The following is a 17,638-nucleotide window of genomic DNA, read 5'->3' as shown; positions in this document are numbered from 1 at the left end:
TCGCAGGAACTGAACTTCAGACGTCAGCATCAGAGATGAAGTCCCTTTACGCAGCGCCACGGCATGTGGTTCGTTTATTTGACAGCCTGGAGATCAGAGTAATTACATTCATAGCATTCATAGTCTGAGTCTTGATCTGATTGTATGGGTGGTTACCTACCAGGTAACGCATGTGGTTGGTTCGAGGTTGACAGCAGGTTGAGTTATTTCCTAAGTTCACTGTTTGTGCCATTGTAACATTCTTTTGAGTTAATAAAGCTATTGAGTTAATAAAGCTAATGTAATAATCATAACCTGCATGTCTTTTAAGTGTAAATTTATTTTTTCCCACCCCACTACACATACACACACACATATATATATATACAGAGAGTCAAAATTATTTTTACACTAATAGATTATTTTTATCTTGACCACATCTTTCCAGATCGATAGATAGGTTGTGGTGGACCATTGCCATGGCCACCACACCCTGATTTGACTGTAATTTCTGGTTATGAGCGTGTGTATAACAGGAAAGTTTGTGATATCAATGACCTGAAGGACAGAATATGGATAGTGGTATCATCTATTCCCCGCAAAATGTGTGTCCGGGCTTTAAATGGTACTGTTTCTCATTGTTTTTTGTGTGTTGAACATGATTCAGAACAGGCTGAGACATTCCTGTAAATCATCTTGCACATATGAAGTATGTTTTGTGAATAAATTGTTTCTGCCATCCAAATGTTAACATAATTTTGTCACCCCCTGTATATATATATATATATATATATATATATATATATATATATATATATATATATATATATATATATATATATATATATATATATATATATATATATATATATATATATATATATATATATATATATATATATATATATATATATATATATATATATACACACATACTCACACATGGATTTAAATAGCCTAAAAGGAAAATATATGAAAGTTGATTTTATGATTAAAATAAAGCTAACAGTCAAAAACAACGTTTTGGTAATTTTTTTAATTGTATTATCTTGTGTTTAATTAACTATTTTATTTCTTACTTACTGACAATGGACTTCTCCAACCTCATATGTACACAAACACAATTGTGTGCATTGAAGGTCTGTTATCACTGTATGATGGTTAAATATAGCTATATACCAATCCCCACATAATTTTGCTTTTGCTTTAACTTTTCATTTTACAAACGTCTGAAGTAGAGGTACTGCTTACTTAAATCCCTCATTTGGGTGCAATGACGGCTCAAGCCAGAAGTCCTTCACAAAAGTTAAAAGTCACCATAATACAGAAATATCTTAAAGAAATTGGTATAAGGGTGTGAGCATCAAGTGGTTCCTCAAAAGAAGGTCGTTGCATGACTACATTAATAGTCTTTCTGTCTCTGAGACAGTCAGAAGTAATTTACAGAGACACCTTAGTAAAGTTTTCATTTTCCTTTCTCTCCCAGTTGTGTGATAAACACCTAAAGTCAAAAGAGTCACTCTGGCTAATTAGTTTGACTTGAGTTGAACTGGGTTCTTATCAGGAAAAAGTAAATGGTGACTCCTGAAGTGCTAAAGGGTTGGGAGAGGCAGCCAAGTGATGAAGCGAGGAGGTTGGGCAAATCCTGGGAAGGCCTGATAACATTCAGTTAGCGGCTTATACTGTAAGACTATTGTAAAAGAAAATTTCTGAAGGGAACAGCTAGTTCTGGAAGTGCCTGAACAAATATATGTGAGCTGAAATATATACTGTCTTATCTACTGTCATTTACAGTCTATATATATAGAGAGACTGTATACTGTATATACTACCGCTGTGGAATGTTTCAGCTATGTGCAGAAATGATAATAAAAAACGCTCCTCCTCGCCTCCACTCTCCCACCCACAAGAAAATATAAAAACAAACAAACAAAAAAAAAAAACACAAGAAAACCCTTATCCATGAATTTGGCTTCTGCAAATTTTAGTACATAAAATATAAATATTATTTTCACACATAAGACACATAAGAATGTCCAATGTTTAAAGTCAACATGAAGACTGTAAAAAGTAATAATAAAGATGAATTAAACTGACAAGAGGACAGTTTTCTTTCTATTGTGGTGGAAAGATGCAAGCAATCCAAAGTAGAAACACACATATAATTTTTAACTTATAACTATTTATACGGCCGTAAAAATCTGGACACTTTGGAGCGTAGCAATTTGATGAAGGATCGTGGAAACATTTCCTTGGATTCCTGGGCTGTGTATCTGAAGTAATTCTGAGGGTGAGCTAACACATCGAAAAGTGCTTTTATTAATTTTTTGTCCTGAAAAAAACAAAAAAATAAAATAAAATAAATAAATACCAATTTAACTAATTTAACAATTAGCTCTATCTTTAAGTTCAGCTGACCAAAAACGCATTTTCATTTGTAATTTAGAGAAAAGTGGTATGAACAGCATCAAACTGATAACCATAGCTGATGACAGAAGTATTCTTTTTATTAAGGTAAGACATACTTTTAAAATTTCTTGGTGATTTTCCGAAGCATATAATCTCCCATCCCGCACAATGTCTTCTATTAGTTCCTGGTAATCTTCTGTTAAAAAATAAATAAATACATATATAATAGGTTTGTAGAATAACTTGTTATTAGCCAAGCCCTTTATGACTTCTACATTTTTGTTCTACCTCAATACTTGGAAAAACCAAAATGAAATACATTAATTACCGTCATAAGTGACATATGGTACTTGGAAACCTTTGCCACTGTTCCCTTCATTAGACTTAAACTGGATCCACAGTTTACGGGACCTGGATGTGAATGCGATTGGTCTCTCATATGTCTGACATGTTTCATATGTTGTTATTGAGGTAGGTGAAGCTGAAAAAAATGAAAAAGTTAAAAAATATATATATGCTTTCTGAAAGCTGCCTAATGAAAAATAGAAATTGTCTTAACTTTTCAAAGGCAAGTCAACAACTGCATGAAAAGCCCAACATATTTTAAGAAGCTAACAAATTCATTCATATGTCAATAAAATCATACAGTTTATCAAAGAAATCAAAATGGAGGTTTGCAGCATTTCAAAATTTTATAAGAATATTAATATTAATATTATGATTCTCTATTTAAATGTTACAGTACATGGAATATAATATAATTGACTTTGTGCTTTCTTCTATACTGAGCTGCACCTTCCTACACACACATCACACACTATGCATGGGGCCTGTGATTGTAGGACAGATGGAGTAGAGCCAGTCAAACCATTAGGCAGCACAGGCAGTTTATCAAAGTTAAGAAGCATGCACTCTGGACACCGAAGTACATTGTTAATGAAACTCATGCGACATATGCTCTGAAATTTAACTAAGCCCAGATCCTGCTATGCACACCAAGGGGCGCCATTATGGTAATTCAATGGGTGCATGATCAGGTCACCATAGGAGACCCTGTATTCCTCAAAGACTAATAATATTGAATGTGCACTATGGACAACGAGAGGCACCATTTATAAAATTCAAGGTGTGCTCAGTCTAGACACTACCTACAGCTACATATGGGCTAATGCCTAACAGTGTTATAACTGTTTCATCAATTAATGTCATCAGCATCTTTAACAGAGACTGGTTGTAATCATTTTCCATTAATGAGAAGAGTGATGGCTTTGAGTCAACACCAGTAAAAGAAAAAAAAAACAAAAGCACAGAGAAGCAGATCATGTTGCGCTTATAGGTATATGTATAGAATTCAAAATTTATCCAATTTCCAGTAAATCAGCTACTATTACATTGTCACTACAAGAAAGCTAGCAGTTTACTAGAGTAACAATAGGGTAACAATAGCATTATGTGTAACAGTTTTGATATTGAGTGTTTTAACAGATATAATGTGATGTTACAGTATTTAGCTGTCACATAGGTGAGGATTATTTATTACCACCATATAAACCTCTGACCTCTACATGTCGACTAGATTACTGTAACGCTCTCCTTTCAGGACTACCCAAAAAAGACAAATTGTTTACAACTAGTGCAGAATGCAACTGCTAGAATCCTAACTAGGAAAAGAAAATCCGAGCACAGTTCTCCAGTTTTGATGTCACTACACTGGTTACCTGTGTCATTCAGAATTGACTTTAAAATCCTGCTTATGATTTATAAAGCCTTAAATAATCTCGCTCCATCTTATATATCGGGGTGTCTGACACTTTACACTCCAAATCGTAACCTATGAGTGTCTGTTTAGAATTCCAAGAACTAAACTTAAAAGAAGTGGTGAGGCGGCCTCCTGCTGTTATGCACCTAAAATCTGGAATAGCTTGCCAATAGGAATTCACCAGGCTGATACAGTGGAGCACTTTAAAAAAAACTGCTGAAAACACTTTACTTTAACATGGCTTTCTCAGAGCTTCATCTTAGTTTAATCCTGATGCTCTATAAATTCAATTAATTATCATTATTATTCATGGTATTCATATTCAAAATCCGTACTAATCCCTAGTTTCTCTTCTGTTCTTTTTCTGGTTTTCCGGGGTGGTGACCTACGCCACCGCCACCTAATCAAAGCACCATGATGTCCCTACATTAATGAATTAAAGGCCAGAAGTCCACATGACCGTCATCATCAGGTTCTTCCATGAGAACCCTGAATATCATGAGGTCTGATTGAGGTCCTTTATGTTAGGTAGAATGCTTAGAGGGGGCTGGGTGGTCTCATGACCTGGAACCCCTGCAGATTTTATTTTTTTCTCCAGCCGTCTGGAGTTTTTTTGTTTTTTCTGTCCTCCCTGGGCGTTGGACCTTACTTTTATTCTATGTTAATTAGTGTTCCCTTATTTTAATTCTTATTTATTTTGTCTTTTTTCTCTTTCTTTATCATGTAAAGCACTTTAAGCTGCATTATTTGTATGCAAATGTGCTATATAAATAAATGTTGTTTTTGTTAAAGGCTGCAAAAGTTAGTTGACATATGAAATGCTCTGAGCGCTGTTGCATTGAGAGCACCAATACACAAATGGCTCTCTTGTTTATTAGTTAGCTATTGGTTGAATTGTGGAAAAGCACCAGGCAAGCATCTTTGACATACAATCACCTCAGATGAACTTCAATTGTTGGTTAATTGTATTGGAAGCTAACATCACTGATTTAGTTAATGGTTATTGCTAGCTGCTGTCATTGCAAGGACAAAATAAACTTTTGATGAATTCATAATTGTATCTAAATATTCAACTTCATTTTGACACTATATTTACTACATTAAGTAAGTTTATTAAGTATGCTTAGTAGTATTAGTGTTTTTATTTTATTACTATTATTATTTTATTATTTTATTTATTATTAATAGTAGTAGCATATTTGTTATATTTTATATTACTATTAATATTAGTGGTATTAAAATGGTTGCTTTTGTAGCTGTTGTCACAGGTGATACTCTGTTGGCTATATCAAGAAACAAAGAGTTAATAGCACACTATTACCCTAGACCATTATTATTATTATTATTACTAATTAGGTTATAGTTATAGTTATGTTCATGATGTGTGGATCTTTGCTTATTTATTATTAATTTATATATTTATTGTTCAAATTAAACTTGTTATAAGAAATGCTAATGTATTGTATTTATGTGAAGGCCAAGAAGATTCCAGGTAGGGCCCAAGCTGCAGTTTAGCTAGGAGCAACCATTCTACATCTTTCAGGAATTCTTAAAGAGTTATTAAAGTATGACTTAATGTGCACAATACTTGCGTCAGTCGCAAAACACTGATTCTGTACCCAACATTCAAGAGTTAAATACAAGAGCCATAGATTGCCTTTACCTTTGGTTGTTCCATTTAGCCTCAACTGTGGTTTAATGATCATAATTGGACAATACTGTTAATATAGCACTCTGAAAAGGAGATATACAGTAATCCCTCGCTATATCGCGCTTCGACTTTCACGGCTTCACTCTATCGCAGATTTTATATGTAAGCATATCTAAATATATAACGCAGATTTTTTGCGGGTTTTTGCGGACAATGGGTCATTTTACTTCTGGTACATGCTTCCTCAGTTGGTTTGCCCAGTTGATTTCATACAAGGGACGCTATTGGTAGATGGCTAAGAAGCTACCCAATCAGAGCACGCAGTTAAGTTCCTGTGTGCTGACTGGCTCAGCGACAGAGCGCTGAATTTGATTCCGCTGCATTAACCAGAAAGTCTCTTCTCATTCATTCAGCATCAACGTGTTTCGCTGTGTAAAGAATTAACTTTTGTGCACTTTTGTGTTTATCTTTGTGCATAGTCAAGCCCTTCGTTACGGCTCCAAAATGATCTGCTCCTGCTACTACTTTGGGGGCCGTGTCCAAGTGCCAAGATGCTAATGACTGCCGAAAAGGCAAGTTTTGGATATGTTGAAGGAAAGCAACAGCTACACTGCTGTAGGACACCATTATGGCATCAATGAGTCCATGATTGTTTTTATTTAAAAAGGAGGAAAAGAATATAAGATCTACGGCCGCAGTGTCCTTTAACCAGGGCACAAAGCAAGTTGTAAGTGGACGTAATAAGGTGGCAGTCCAGATGGAATCTGCTTTAGGGATTTGGATTGAAGACTGCCAGAAGAAGAACAACGGCGGTGCTACACAATCGTCTGAAGAGGGTCCTTTAGAAGAGCTGTAACGCTCTCCTTTGTTGAGCAGTAAAATTAAACTCATCGTTATCGGACAAGTCGTCATGTCATTGTTGGTGAGTAACCATAATTAATTTTCTACGTACAGTACTTAGTACATATATGTATGTTTAGTGTCACTGTGCACACATTTTACTGTATAGAATTTTTCTTGTATTGTACGTACTTATTACTGGTGGCCTGTCTATCAGTAATGGCAGTAACATATGTGATATATCGGAGACGCTTGATATCTTTAAAATAATATTTAGGTTTTACTGTATATAAACAGTGTGTTTACATACATAATTTCAATGAATCTTACCTAATATTTAAGAGAATACAAAGGGTTTATGCTGTATAACTGTGTGGGAAATGTTTATAAGAGTGTGGGTTAGTTTAAAAGGGCTTAAAATACATAAAAATAATCATATGAACATATGGTTTTTACTTTGCAGATTTTCCCCTTTCGTGGGGGGTTCTGGAACGCAACCCCCATGATCGAGGAGGGATCACTGTATATGTTAAATAAAAAATAAAACAACTTAACATTGTATACTGTTCCCGTGATAACAAGTAAATATTTAATGTGTGTCTAACAGCGGTATTTAGAAAACCAAATACGTAACGTCAGTTTATAATTTTGAAAGTAGTACTTAAAAAGAAATGAGCATTTGCTTAACAATACCAAACTCTAGTAAGATGACTCATTTCATTCATGGTACAGTATTCTCATTCTACACTGTTCAAATCTTAAGCCTTGACCAGAGACATTTCTCTAAGCATCTAAAATATATGCACAATATCTGGACTGACTGACCAATTTTCTAGCCAATTTCCTTTGCCTTTCTCACCATTTTTTCCATAAATCCACACTTCACTAGTATGTATTTTAACATCTCACAATACAGAATGCAATCAAATAAATAACATTTATTTTATTTGGTGTCCTTGTATAATGAACACGACTCCAGGACACCCTAACAATGTAGCTACATAGGTCAACTTCTTACATGTTTTTACTTGGTGCATGAACAAGCTAAGTGTCTCACTCTAAGTCATAAAGAGTGTCAGTGGCATCATTTGAGCTTGTGGTTTAGATTGCAGCTCTTTTAGCCACCACACCAATGGCTGACTGCATCAAATGCAATGTTCTTTTACAATAATACTAGAAGGCTCCTCCACTATGTATCAGTGTTGCACAGTTTAATGAATGAACTTGATGGTGGGGAAAAGTAGGAATGCTCCCCTGATATTATTATACACATTCTTAAATAACAGCGATGAACTTGACATTCAAACCAAGTGTTTCTGGTTTGTCTATAATAATAGAGAATAATATAATTTTAAAAAATATCAATGACATTGACCTTATAGTAAATGCTGGCTGCTACAGGACCGGCTCTAGCTACCCAAGAAGAACCTATAAATGTCACGCTCAAGCCTTATAAATATCCTTAGAGTTTTACATTTTATACCTATATTTGTTTGAACAGAGGGCTCCCCCTTGTGTTGTATTGAGTTAGAGTATATGTAATGTTTAAAAACAAAGGTGCCTTCTCAGATTTTGCTACACAACGTGTCTACCAAATTTGCCTATTTTGTACAGCTGGCTCTGTATGTATCAACTTATATTCCAGATTTAAAGTATCTACAAAATATACCAATTTGGTCATTGGATTAGTCAAATTTTATTTGACATGCATAAGAAATGAAGAATGTACCACTTTTCCTCATGACAAGAGCATCTCCACATTCATCTTCAATAGGAAGAAAAATTTCTGGCACCACAATCAGGATGCGCCTTTTAGGGGGTGGATTTATATTCCAAATGCAGTCCACATTTGCCGGATAGTCTCCAGGATAGTTGGGTGACTCGATGTAACCTGTGTAGTCCCCAAGCTCACCACCACACTGTTGATCTGTGAAAAAGAATTCAAAATGCTGTTCTGTATTTTATTCCAATTGGTACACTCCCACAAATGTGGCTGTAAAATATAAAAATTCAAAATGAAAAATTGGGGGTGGTCTCCAATAGACTTTCTTATATACTCAGATATGGGGATGGATATTTGAGGAACAAACCACAAGGCAATGATTATATTTTTATATTATGTACATTAAAAAAACATCAACAACAAATCAAATTAATAATATATTGAACAATTAATATAAAAGTAAAGTTGAATAATTCTGACTCTGTAGCTGCATGAATAAAAAAAGTACCACTTCCGGTTAGCAGAAATTGCCCTAAAGTTGATAGAAATCTACGTTTTGCACCTAATACTTGTATGCAAAATTTGGTTGACCTAACTAAAAGAATACTCAAGTTATTGTGTTTACATACACACTCACACACAGACAGACACACAGATATAATTCCAAAAATGGAATTTTCAGACTCAGGGAGGTCTAAAACATCGTGATTCATCAAAATCGAATTTTTGGATGATTACAATTCTTTCCCTATGAGAAAGTAAATCGGACTCAGGGAGGTCTAAAACATCGAGATTCATCAAAATTTCGAGATTGAATTTTTGGACAATTAAAACACTTTTCCTTTACTTCGTATACGAGAAAGTAAAATGGTAAAAGTTGTCTGTTACTTTTTTTTTACTAAAAACATACTTTTTTTTTTGTTTATGCTGACTTGAATTAAAAATAGAGGCTACAATATGTCTCTTCACTGAAATTATTATTTCTTTGGAATATGATATGATTTTTGGTTGCTTACTTTTGCAGTGGGTGACATTAGTGGAGCCATCAAAGTCAGTAGTTGTGTTTCCTGGGCAGGTAATGCAGTAGTTCTGTCCAAACTCCAGCTGGTATGTTCCAGCAGGACATCTGATGCATCTGTGTGTTGTTGCATTATAGTAATGACCAGGAGAACAATGAACTAGAAAAGATATCAGAAGGGTTAAATACTAAAAATGATCACATAGGTCTAATATAAAACAGCCACATCAAAATGTAGCACTGCAGACAAGACAGAAGAAGCCTTTAAAACTAGAGCTGTGCTCACATTGGATAAAGACAAATGAAGGAATCAGTTGGTTACTTAATAATGAGCCTACAGAGAGTGTTATCCCAAAACAGCACACCATTTATTTATTTGTTTGTTTGTTTGTAAATGTTTTCATACCTTATCTCATTGGATGTATGCTTCATCATACTTGTTAAATCGGAAAGCGGTGACGTGTTGCATCTTGGACAAGATCTTCAAGTTGGTATTTCACTATACTCAGCACACGACTACTACTAATCACAATATAAACACAGCAATTCCACAAAATGCCACACTGTGTATGATTACCAATGATGAATGAAAGAATTATTCAATCCAATTAACAACATTAGTTGAAAGAGAATTTTTGAAAATAGTTCTATTCCTTGTGTTATTTTTTAATCCCAACCTTTCCTAGGACAAGGAAATAGCCCACTTCAAATGTGTGGTCTGTTCCAAGAATTTAGCAATGAACTGCAAACTCAAGCCCATACTGTATATGAACAAAGCAGGGGTCAAATATCCTGGGTAATCTCCTGGGAAGCTTGACTTGGACATTCCAAGGCCTAGTATTACTGTATTGGTGGGAATTTATCTTACATGTAAATGCAGTCTTATAATTTTGCAGTTAATCTCTAGAAAACAGTGATTGCTTCATATAAGATGTGCTGATATTGATACAAGAAAGCCTGTCATGAGAGACCTTGGTAATTACATATAAAAGTTAATAAATAGCTCAATCGTGTCAAAGATAGTTGCTCTTTTTTTGTTTTTTAAAGTTTGCTACTTGAAATTGAGTAAACATTGGACAGATTCTAAAATAATGGAGCTATTTCTCATCCAACTCTAGGAAGAAATTGTTGATTTAGGTTGCTATTAGACACGGCCATAAAACACTGCTTTCTACCAGTAAATGGAGCATACGTTTGATGGAAACTGGGCTTAGTGCAACTTTCAAGAACATTAAAAACACATTAGAATACATGTTCAGCTCATCAGCATTTCACATTAGACATCAACATTTTTTCCTTTCAATAATATTATAATAATATAACAAAATAAGTTTTACAAGCAACAGGAGACCGTTACGTTCATCAAGCTCGTTTGGTGAGCTAAGATGCTCCTATATTTAATCAGAACTTCACATTTCATTATACTATTAACTAGATACTTTTTAGAACTTGTTATGGCTTCCAGTTCAACTACATGATTTGGTTTCTTGTAGATTCTTGCGATTTTTTGCGTGCAAAAGTGCCTCCTGCCATCGGTCCTAAATGCACTTCCCCTTAACTTTTACAATAAAAACCTAACATGTTACTTGGCTTTTTAATTGCTTCTGCACATTTCCTAGACAATAAGAATGTTGCATCAATGTAAACCACTAGGACCTTATTAGACTTTGCTTCCTGTAAAACAGTGCTAATTATCTTGGATTTATTGTAATTAACACTCCTTTTGCCAATGTGTGAAACTTTTCACTTTCCTACATGAAACTACATTTAGACCAGAAGATTATGCAAGGCTTTTTATGTTGTTTTGCTGTCTACTTTGTATCTTCTATCCTCTCAGTTTCAATGTCATCTGCTCATTTCACCAGTTTTCTAACTATAACAAAATCTATGTTATTAATATAAATTAGAAGCACTAAGTACAAGCACCAGAAGAATTTTAGACACCCACATAGAACATTTTCTCTTATCTTTACTCTATGTCCTCTGCTAATTAACCGACTAGAAATTCAGATCTGTAAGTTACGTCCAATGCCAATAGCTTGTATTTTACAAAAATAAGCCTTCTGTGTGGAACTGTATCGAAGTGTTTTTGCTAGTCTAACGGACTAGTTTGACTTTTAGAAAATCATGCTGGCTGTTATTTTGCATGTTATGTTTCTTTTCAAATACAAATCTAACTTATTTCTGATTATAATTTCCATAGACTTGTAGATGTAAGGGTTTATTAGTCTGTAATTACTAGAATCCATTCTGTGTCATGTCTTTTGAACTGGACTAAAATTTGCAACTACCCAATATTTAGTTATCTTTCCCCATCTGAAATGACTGTCTGTCCTTTGGATGAGACAATGATGAGACATTATTATTATTATGTTTCATAAGGTTTATAAATAAGGTATTTGTTTCTTCAAAAACAACAAGTAAAATTGCATTAGGTCCATGGATTTTATTAGCCTTAAATATATCAAGGGTCTGAAGAACATCTGACTTTTCTATTTTAAATTATGCAAACTCAGACCTTGTTTTTATTTTTGCCTGATGCACTGAATTTTTTCTTCTTTTACAGGTATTTGGATAAAATATTTATTTAGCTCATTTGCTATTTGCTTTTCATTTTTAATGAGATCTCCTTGTCTTTTGTTTTACTGTAGTAGTAGCTTCAGTACCAATTCCATTTTAAGTTTTTTATATTTTAAACTTTCAAATTCTTTTTTAATTCCTTGTTGCAGCATTAAACTTTCAAATTCTGCTCTTTATTCCTTGAAGCATTCAGTATTCCTCTATATGCAAATTGGGTGACTTTTAGGGTGTTTTTTTTTTATTTTCTACAGAGAAAGCTTTTCACTTTTGTTTTTTAACTATGTTTTTATTTACTACATTTAGCAGTTCCATTAAACTATTTTTTGGAATTCTTTGGGAAAAAAATCAAACAAACAGGAGAATAACAAAAATTAATTTTGAATCAAATAATAAAAATGTCCAACAGGAAATAAGTAATAGTAGAAAAATAATACTAAAGTATTGGCAACAATTAGGGGTTTGGATTGTGCTGCACTCTGGTGGGCTGGTGCCCTGCCCGGGGTTTGTTTCCTTCCTTGTGCCCTGTGTTAGCTGGGATTGGCTCCAGCAGACCCCCGTGACCCTGTAGTTAGGATATAGCGGGTTGGATAATGGATGGATGGATGGATGGATGGATTGTGCTGCAGCTCTCCAAGATTTAATAAGGCATTGCATTGAGCTACTGAACTACTTAGTTTGGGGATCTGTTTGCTGCTTTTCTTGCGCCTTACAAAAAAACAGTCAAAATTTAAACCTGGTTACTCACACAGGTATTAACAGTAAATTGCAAACAGGCTGAAAATATAGGTCTGACAAGTCTTAATATATCTGTGATTTAGACAATGTCAACTAACTTAACTTTATTTATTTTAATGGAGCACTGCTCACATCAAGTGTTTTGAGATGGTGCTCTCAATACAAGACTACTTATTATGAACACCTCCCTTGCTTATTTATATTTTAAGGGACTAGAAAACTAGAAAGTGTTAAAGTGCTACTTGAATGAAGGACACTTTAATTATAAAGTAGAATATGGTCATAACTCTGCGGTTCTCAACAGGTGGGGCGTGCCCCGAAATAATAAAAAAAGGCGTGTGAAGATGTGAAAAAAAGAAAACATGAATCGAAAATATGAAAAATACATCTATTGAAACCAAAATAAATTAACTTAAACTACATTCTGATACTAGAAAAATAAATATAGAGGTAGATACTGTAAATGTCAATAAAAGTTAAGTAGGTATAATAAAACTTAAAAAATGTAGGAATAAATTTTATTAGGGTTTCAAAAAAAACATTAGGGGGTGCGATTAAAACTGTTATGAAAACTCAGGTCGCAAATACTTAAAGGTTGAGAAACGCTAGTCATAACTGAAATCAAACAATAATGAAATACAATGCAAAAGACAATGTACTCTATGAGAACATTAGAGATAGACATTAAGAAGAAATTAATAAAGCTAAAGCAAAGACTTTTAAAAAATGGGAAAAAAACTAATACATTTAAAGATATTCCAATACCACCCACAAAAATTGCTATTTAACAAATAAGAAATGAGTTGCTGTTGGATTACCTTTGGTCTCACAATCCTGGAATGAAACTGCCCCCTCATATTTCGTCATGAGGCCTCCTCCACATTGGAAGCACAGTGTACGCCCAGGCTCAGACTGGTATGAGCCCAAAGGGCACGCCTTACATGGTTTGAATCCATCTGCAGAGTAATGTCCTGGTTCACATTGACCTACAACAAGTCACAAAAACTGAATATAACATCCATAGATTTATTCTAGTCTGACTACTGGTATACCTGAAAATCCACCTTTGCATTATTATATTTAGTTGGCGCCTTTATCCAAGGTGTCTTACAACATTTGAGATATGATTGATTACACTTCTCCAACCCACGAGTCTCCCCCATTGGAGCAAAAGCAGGTGAAGTGACTTGCTTATTGTCAGTAGCAGGATTTAAATGCACAACCTTAAGGTTTCAAGTCCAAGCCGTAATCACTGCACCACACTGCCAATAACAAGCATGGCACTGATTGATTTCTAATAAAGAAATACATTTTGTAGTTAAAACCTTCTTACTTTATATTTTTTACTGGCTGAGAGCTAAACAAGTAAAAGCAAATTCATTTTTTGGAGAATACCCAAATTTCCCTTGACACTGAATATTTTTTCAATTTCCACAGTAAAACAGCTAAAAAGACAAAATTGTGCACAGAAGTTGTAAAAAACATTCATTCATTTCTTTGTCACTACACTGGTTGCCTGTGTCATTCAGGATTGACTTTAAAATAATGCTTATGGTTTATAAAGCCTTAAATAATCTCGCTCCATCTTATATATCGGAATGCCTGACACGTTATATTCCAAATTGTAACCTTAGATCTTTAAATGAGTGTCTCCTTAGAATTCCAAAAGGTAAACTTAAAAGAAGTGGTGAGGCAGCCTTCTGCTGTTATGCACCTAAAATCTGGAATAGCCTGCCAATAGGAATTCGCCAGGCTGATACAGTAGAGCACTTTAAAACACTGCTGAAAACACATTACTTTAACATGGCCTTCTTATAACTTCACTTTAACTTAATCCTGATACTCTGTATGTTCAATTCATCATAATAACTATTCATAGTGGCTCCAAAATCCATACTGACCCCTACTCTCTCTTCTGTTTCTTTTTCAGGTTTCTTTGTGGTGGCGGCCTGCGCCACCACCACCTACTCAAAGCATCATAATGCTCCAACATTGATGGACTGAAAGCCAGAAGTCTACGTGACCATCATCATCAAGTCCTTCCATGAAAACCCTAAATACAAAGAGGACTGTTTGATTTATGTTAGGTAGATTGCCCAGAGGGGACTGGGCGGTCTCTTGGTCTGGAATCCCTACAGATTTTATTTTTTTTCTCCAGCCTTTGGAGTTTTTTTTTTGTTTTTTGTCTACCCTGGCCATCGGACCTTACTTATTCTATGTTAATTAATGTTGACTTATGTTTATTTTTTATTGTATCTTTTATTTTTCTAGTCTTCATTTGTAAAGCACTTGGAGCTACATTTTTTTGTATGAATATGTGCTATATAAATAAATGTTGATTGATTGATTGATTGATTTAACCCACTTTGTAAGTTGCATAGTCATAAAGACACAACTCATATTCAAGTAACATGGAATTGAATGCATGGACCACTCTTGACTGGTACTTCACATAATGCATACTGTATGGATTCCATTGTATTGTCATGTGAAAGAGCTGTGCAAAAAGTACAAGCAGTGATAGAATGCTACAAGCTTTGAAGGGTGGCCTCGGCCATTTCCTGGCTGGGACACCCGCAAGACGGAACAACTGGGGGAGAGAACATTTCCGAGGCGCTACCTCCCCTGGGACACTAAAGGGCAGCCCTCCTGTGCAGCTGTGGCACCACAGATTCCAGCAGGCCATGCCGGGACTTGGAGTTTGGTAAAGCCCTGTTGGGTTCTGTGGGGGCCACCAGGGGGAGCTGCAGAGCCCTACAATTATCTTCCACAATACCTGGGAGTGATTCCAGGTAAGACTAATGAGCCACTTGGAGCACTCCCAGGAGTAGAATAAAAGGAACCACCTCACTCTATTCAGGGAGCTAGGAGGAGGTGGATGACGCTTGCCTGAAAGGGAGTGTAGGCAGAAGGACGGAACGAGTGAGGAAGAGAAGAAGAGTAAAGGATTGAGTGTTTATGTACTGTGCTGTGGGGAACAGAGAAAAGCACTCCCCAGATATAAATAAACTGTGTGTGCTGGACTGAAACTTGTGTCTGCCTGTCTGTGTCTGTGTCTGTTTAGGGTGGCTGTATGTGCCCCGGTGGTCCACAAAGAGCATGATGTTGCAAAAAAATATAGACTGCATTGCACTGTCAGGTCAAATTCTCGAAATGCCCCCTGCAAATTAGTTCAATGTAAAGACCTGTACACCACCTACACAAACATGAATAAACAGTGGAAAGGTAAAATCTCATTAAACAAAAATGTGTCTTTTAAAAGTTAAAATAATACAAATCTCAAAAAACATTTTCCTGACGGAATCGAAGGTGTCCATATGTCTTGGAAATTGAAAAATCTCCTTCTTGTGTGTAATAGCATTCTCTCTGTCAATATGAAAACCAACATATGAAAAATGGCTGTGCAGTAGAGTGCTTTGCTGCCTTACTGGTCCTTTGATAAGGGTTTATTTCCTGGCCAGGTGGCTATTGACTGTCCATGAAGAGTTTAGACATTTTTCTCATGTTTGCATTGACTTTTTACACTGGTTTCTTTCACATTTGAATTGCAGGTTGGATTGACTGCTGATTGGATATTGTCCTGGTGTGAGTGAGTGTGAGTGAATGAATGAGTGTGCTCCACACTGGTCCAAGTTAAAGGAAATCAAAGAAGGTTGTGAAATCATAAGTCTGCTAGCTGTGCTAATCATCAAAAATGGGTTGAAACTTAAATAATCAACATAGACGTCAGCTTTAATGTTTGCAGTGCACCTTCCATTAAAATGTATTTTGTAATGCATGCAGGAATAAAATGCATAAAGTTTGCTATTCCAACAGATGGCGCATCACACAAATTTGTAGAACAAACTGTGTTACAACAAATGTTTGTGATGCGACATCTGTTGGAATTGCAAATGCAATGCGTTTCTACTACAAATGTTTGTGATGCAACATCTGTTGGAATGACAGTGATACAGCAACTGGAAGGACACACAGATATACAGACAGTTATCATTTTGTGAAGGAGGATTACCTGACAGTGCTTATTGTGCAGAACTTGTAACTGATTATTTTAACAGTGTAACTTTTTCTTGAGAAATCATGCTGCTTGCAAAAGTGTTGAGTGGGGAATTTTAGCTCATTACTCTAACAAGGAGATAAGATATAAGATAACATAAGACTAAGATATAAATATAAGGACCCTTACGAAATTTTTTATATTTGTACAGCTCACCTCCACATTCTGAAACATTCTTGGCCCCAGTGACACCCAGCCCTTCATTAGTTGGACAAGGTTCACATGAAAGCTGTCCTTCAGTATCCTGGTAGGTTCCAGAGGGACAATGAAGACACTGATCTTGTTCTCCACTGTAGTAAGTGCCCACACTGCAGCTGACTGAGAGAAAAATATTACATAAAAAACAAATTCAGTTAAGTAAATTTCGCTCAGGTTTCCAACACTGTTTTTTGCAAAAACATTTTATGTTTTTATTTTCGAGGTTGGCCTGCTGTTGACAATACTCCTATTTACTATAATGCCAAAGTACAGCATCAAACAAAACACTGAAGAGAACACATCTGGCAAATTTAAGTGGTGTGAATCACTTAAAGGTAACCACTTATTCTATTTTGTTGTACTCACCACATTTACCATCTCGCAGAACTTGCCCAGTGCTACAAGACTCCTGGGTATCAGATGTCTTTGCTGGCTTGTGAGTGACTTCATACTCAGTTCCAGATAATTGGATATAAAATTGCTGCTTGTTGATAGACTTCCTCAGAGTTTTGATGAGAGTCTGCAGCTTCTGTTCCATTCTTTCACGTACACAGTCAAGGTTGCAGGATTCTGTTAACAAATTTATTGAAATCATTACAAGACAGTTTACAAGGCTATTAATATTTTAAAAAAATAAAGAACTAAGAAAAAGAAAGTGCGTAATTTCGTAACATCATGAATTTAAAGTA

General features: G+C 35.2%; 1 protein-coding gene across 2 annotated transcripts in view; it reads right to left on the bottom strand.

The window, feature by feature from the left end:
- Positions 1-940: 940 nt before the first annotated feature.
- scube1 (signal peptide, CUB domain, EGF-like 1) overlaps positions 941-17,638 on the bottom strand; it is a 542,580-nt gene continuing 525,882 nt past the window's right edge. For both annotated transcript variants that reach the window (XM_039761828.1, XM_039761830.1), the window contains 8 exons: positions 17,316-17,519; positions 16,908-17,069; positions 13,513-13,680; positions 9,378-9,539; positions 8,368-8,565; positions 2,717-2,869; positions 2,505-2,584; positions 941-2,311 (listed from right to left, as the gene is read on the bottom strand). In XM_039761828.1, coding sequence (XP_039617762.1) covers positions 2,159-2,311; positions 2,505-2,584; positions 2,717-2,869; positions 8,368-8,565; positions 9,378-9,539; positions 13,513-13,680; positions 16,908-17,069; positions 17,316-17,519 — 1,280 coding nt within the window. In that variant the 3' untranslated portion in view covers positions 941-2,158. The remainder of the gene's footprint in view (positions 2,312-2,504; positions 2,585-2,716; positions 2,870-8,367; positions 8,566-9,377; positions 9,540-13,512; positions 13,681-16,907; positions 17,070-17,315; positions 17,520-17,638) is intronic.

The sequence above is a fragment of the Polypterus senegalus genome, chromosome 8, assembly GCF_016835505.1.
Source record: "Polypterus senegalus isolate Bchr_013 chromosome 8, ASM1683550v1, whole genome shotgun sequence".
Classification (NCBI taxonomy): domain Eukaryota; kingdom Metazoa; phylum Chordata; class Cladistia; order Polypteriformes; family Polypteridae; genus Polypterus; species Polypterus senegalus.
This window is presented reverse-complemented; position numbering and strand designations above follow the sequence as displayed.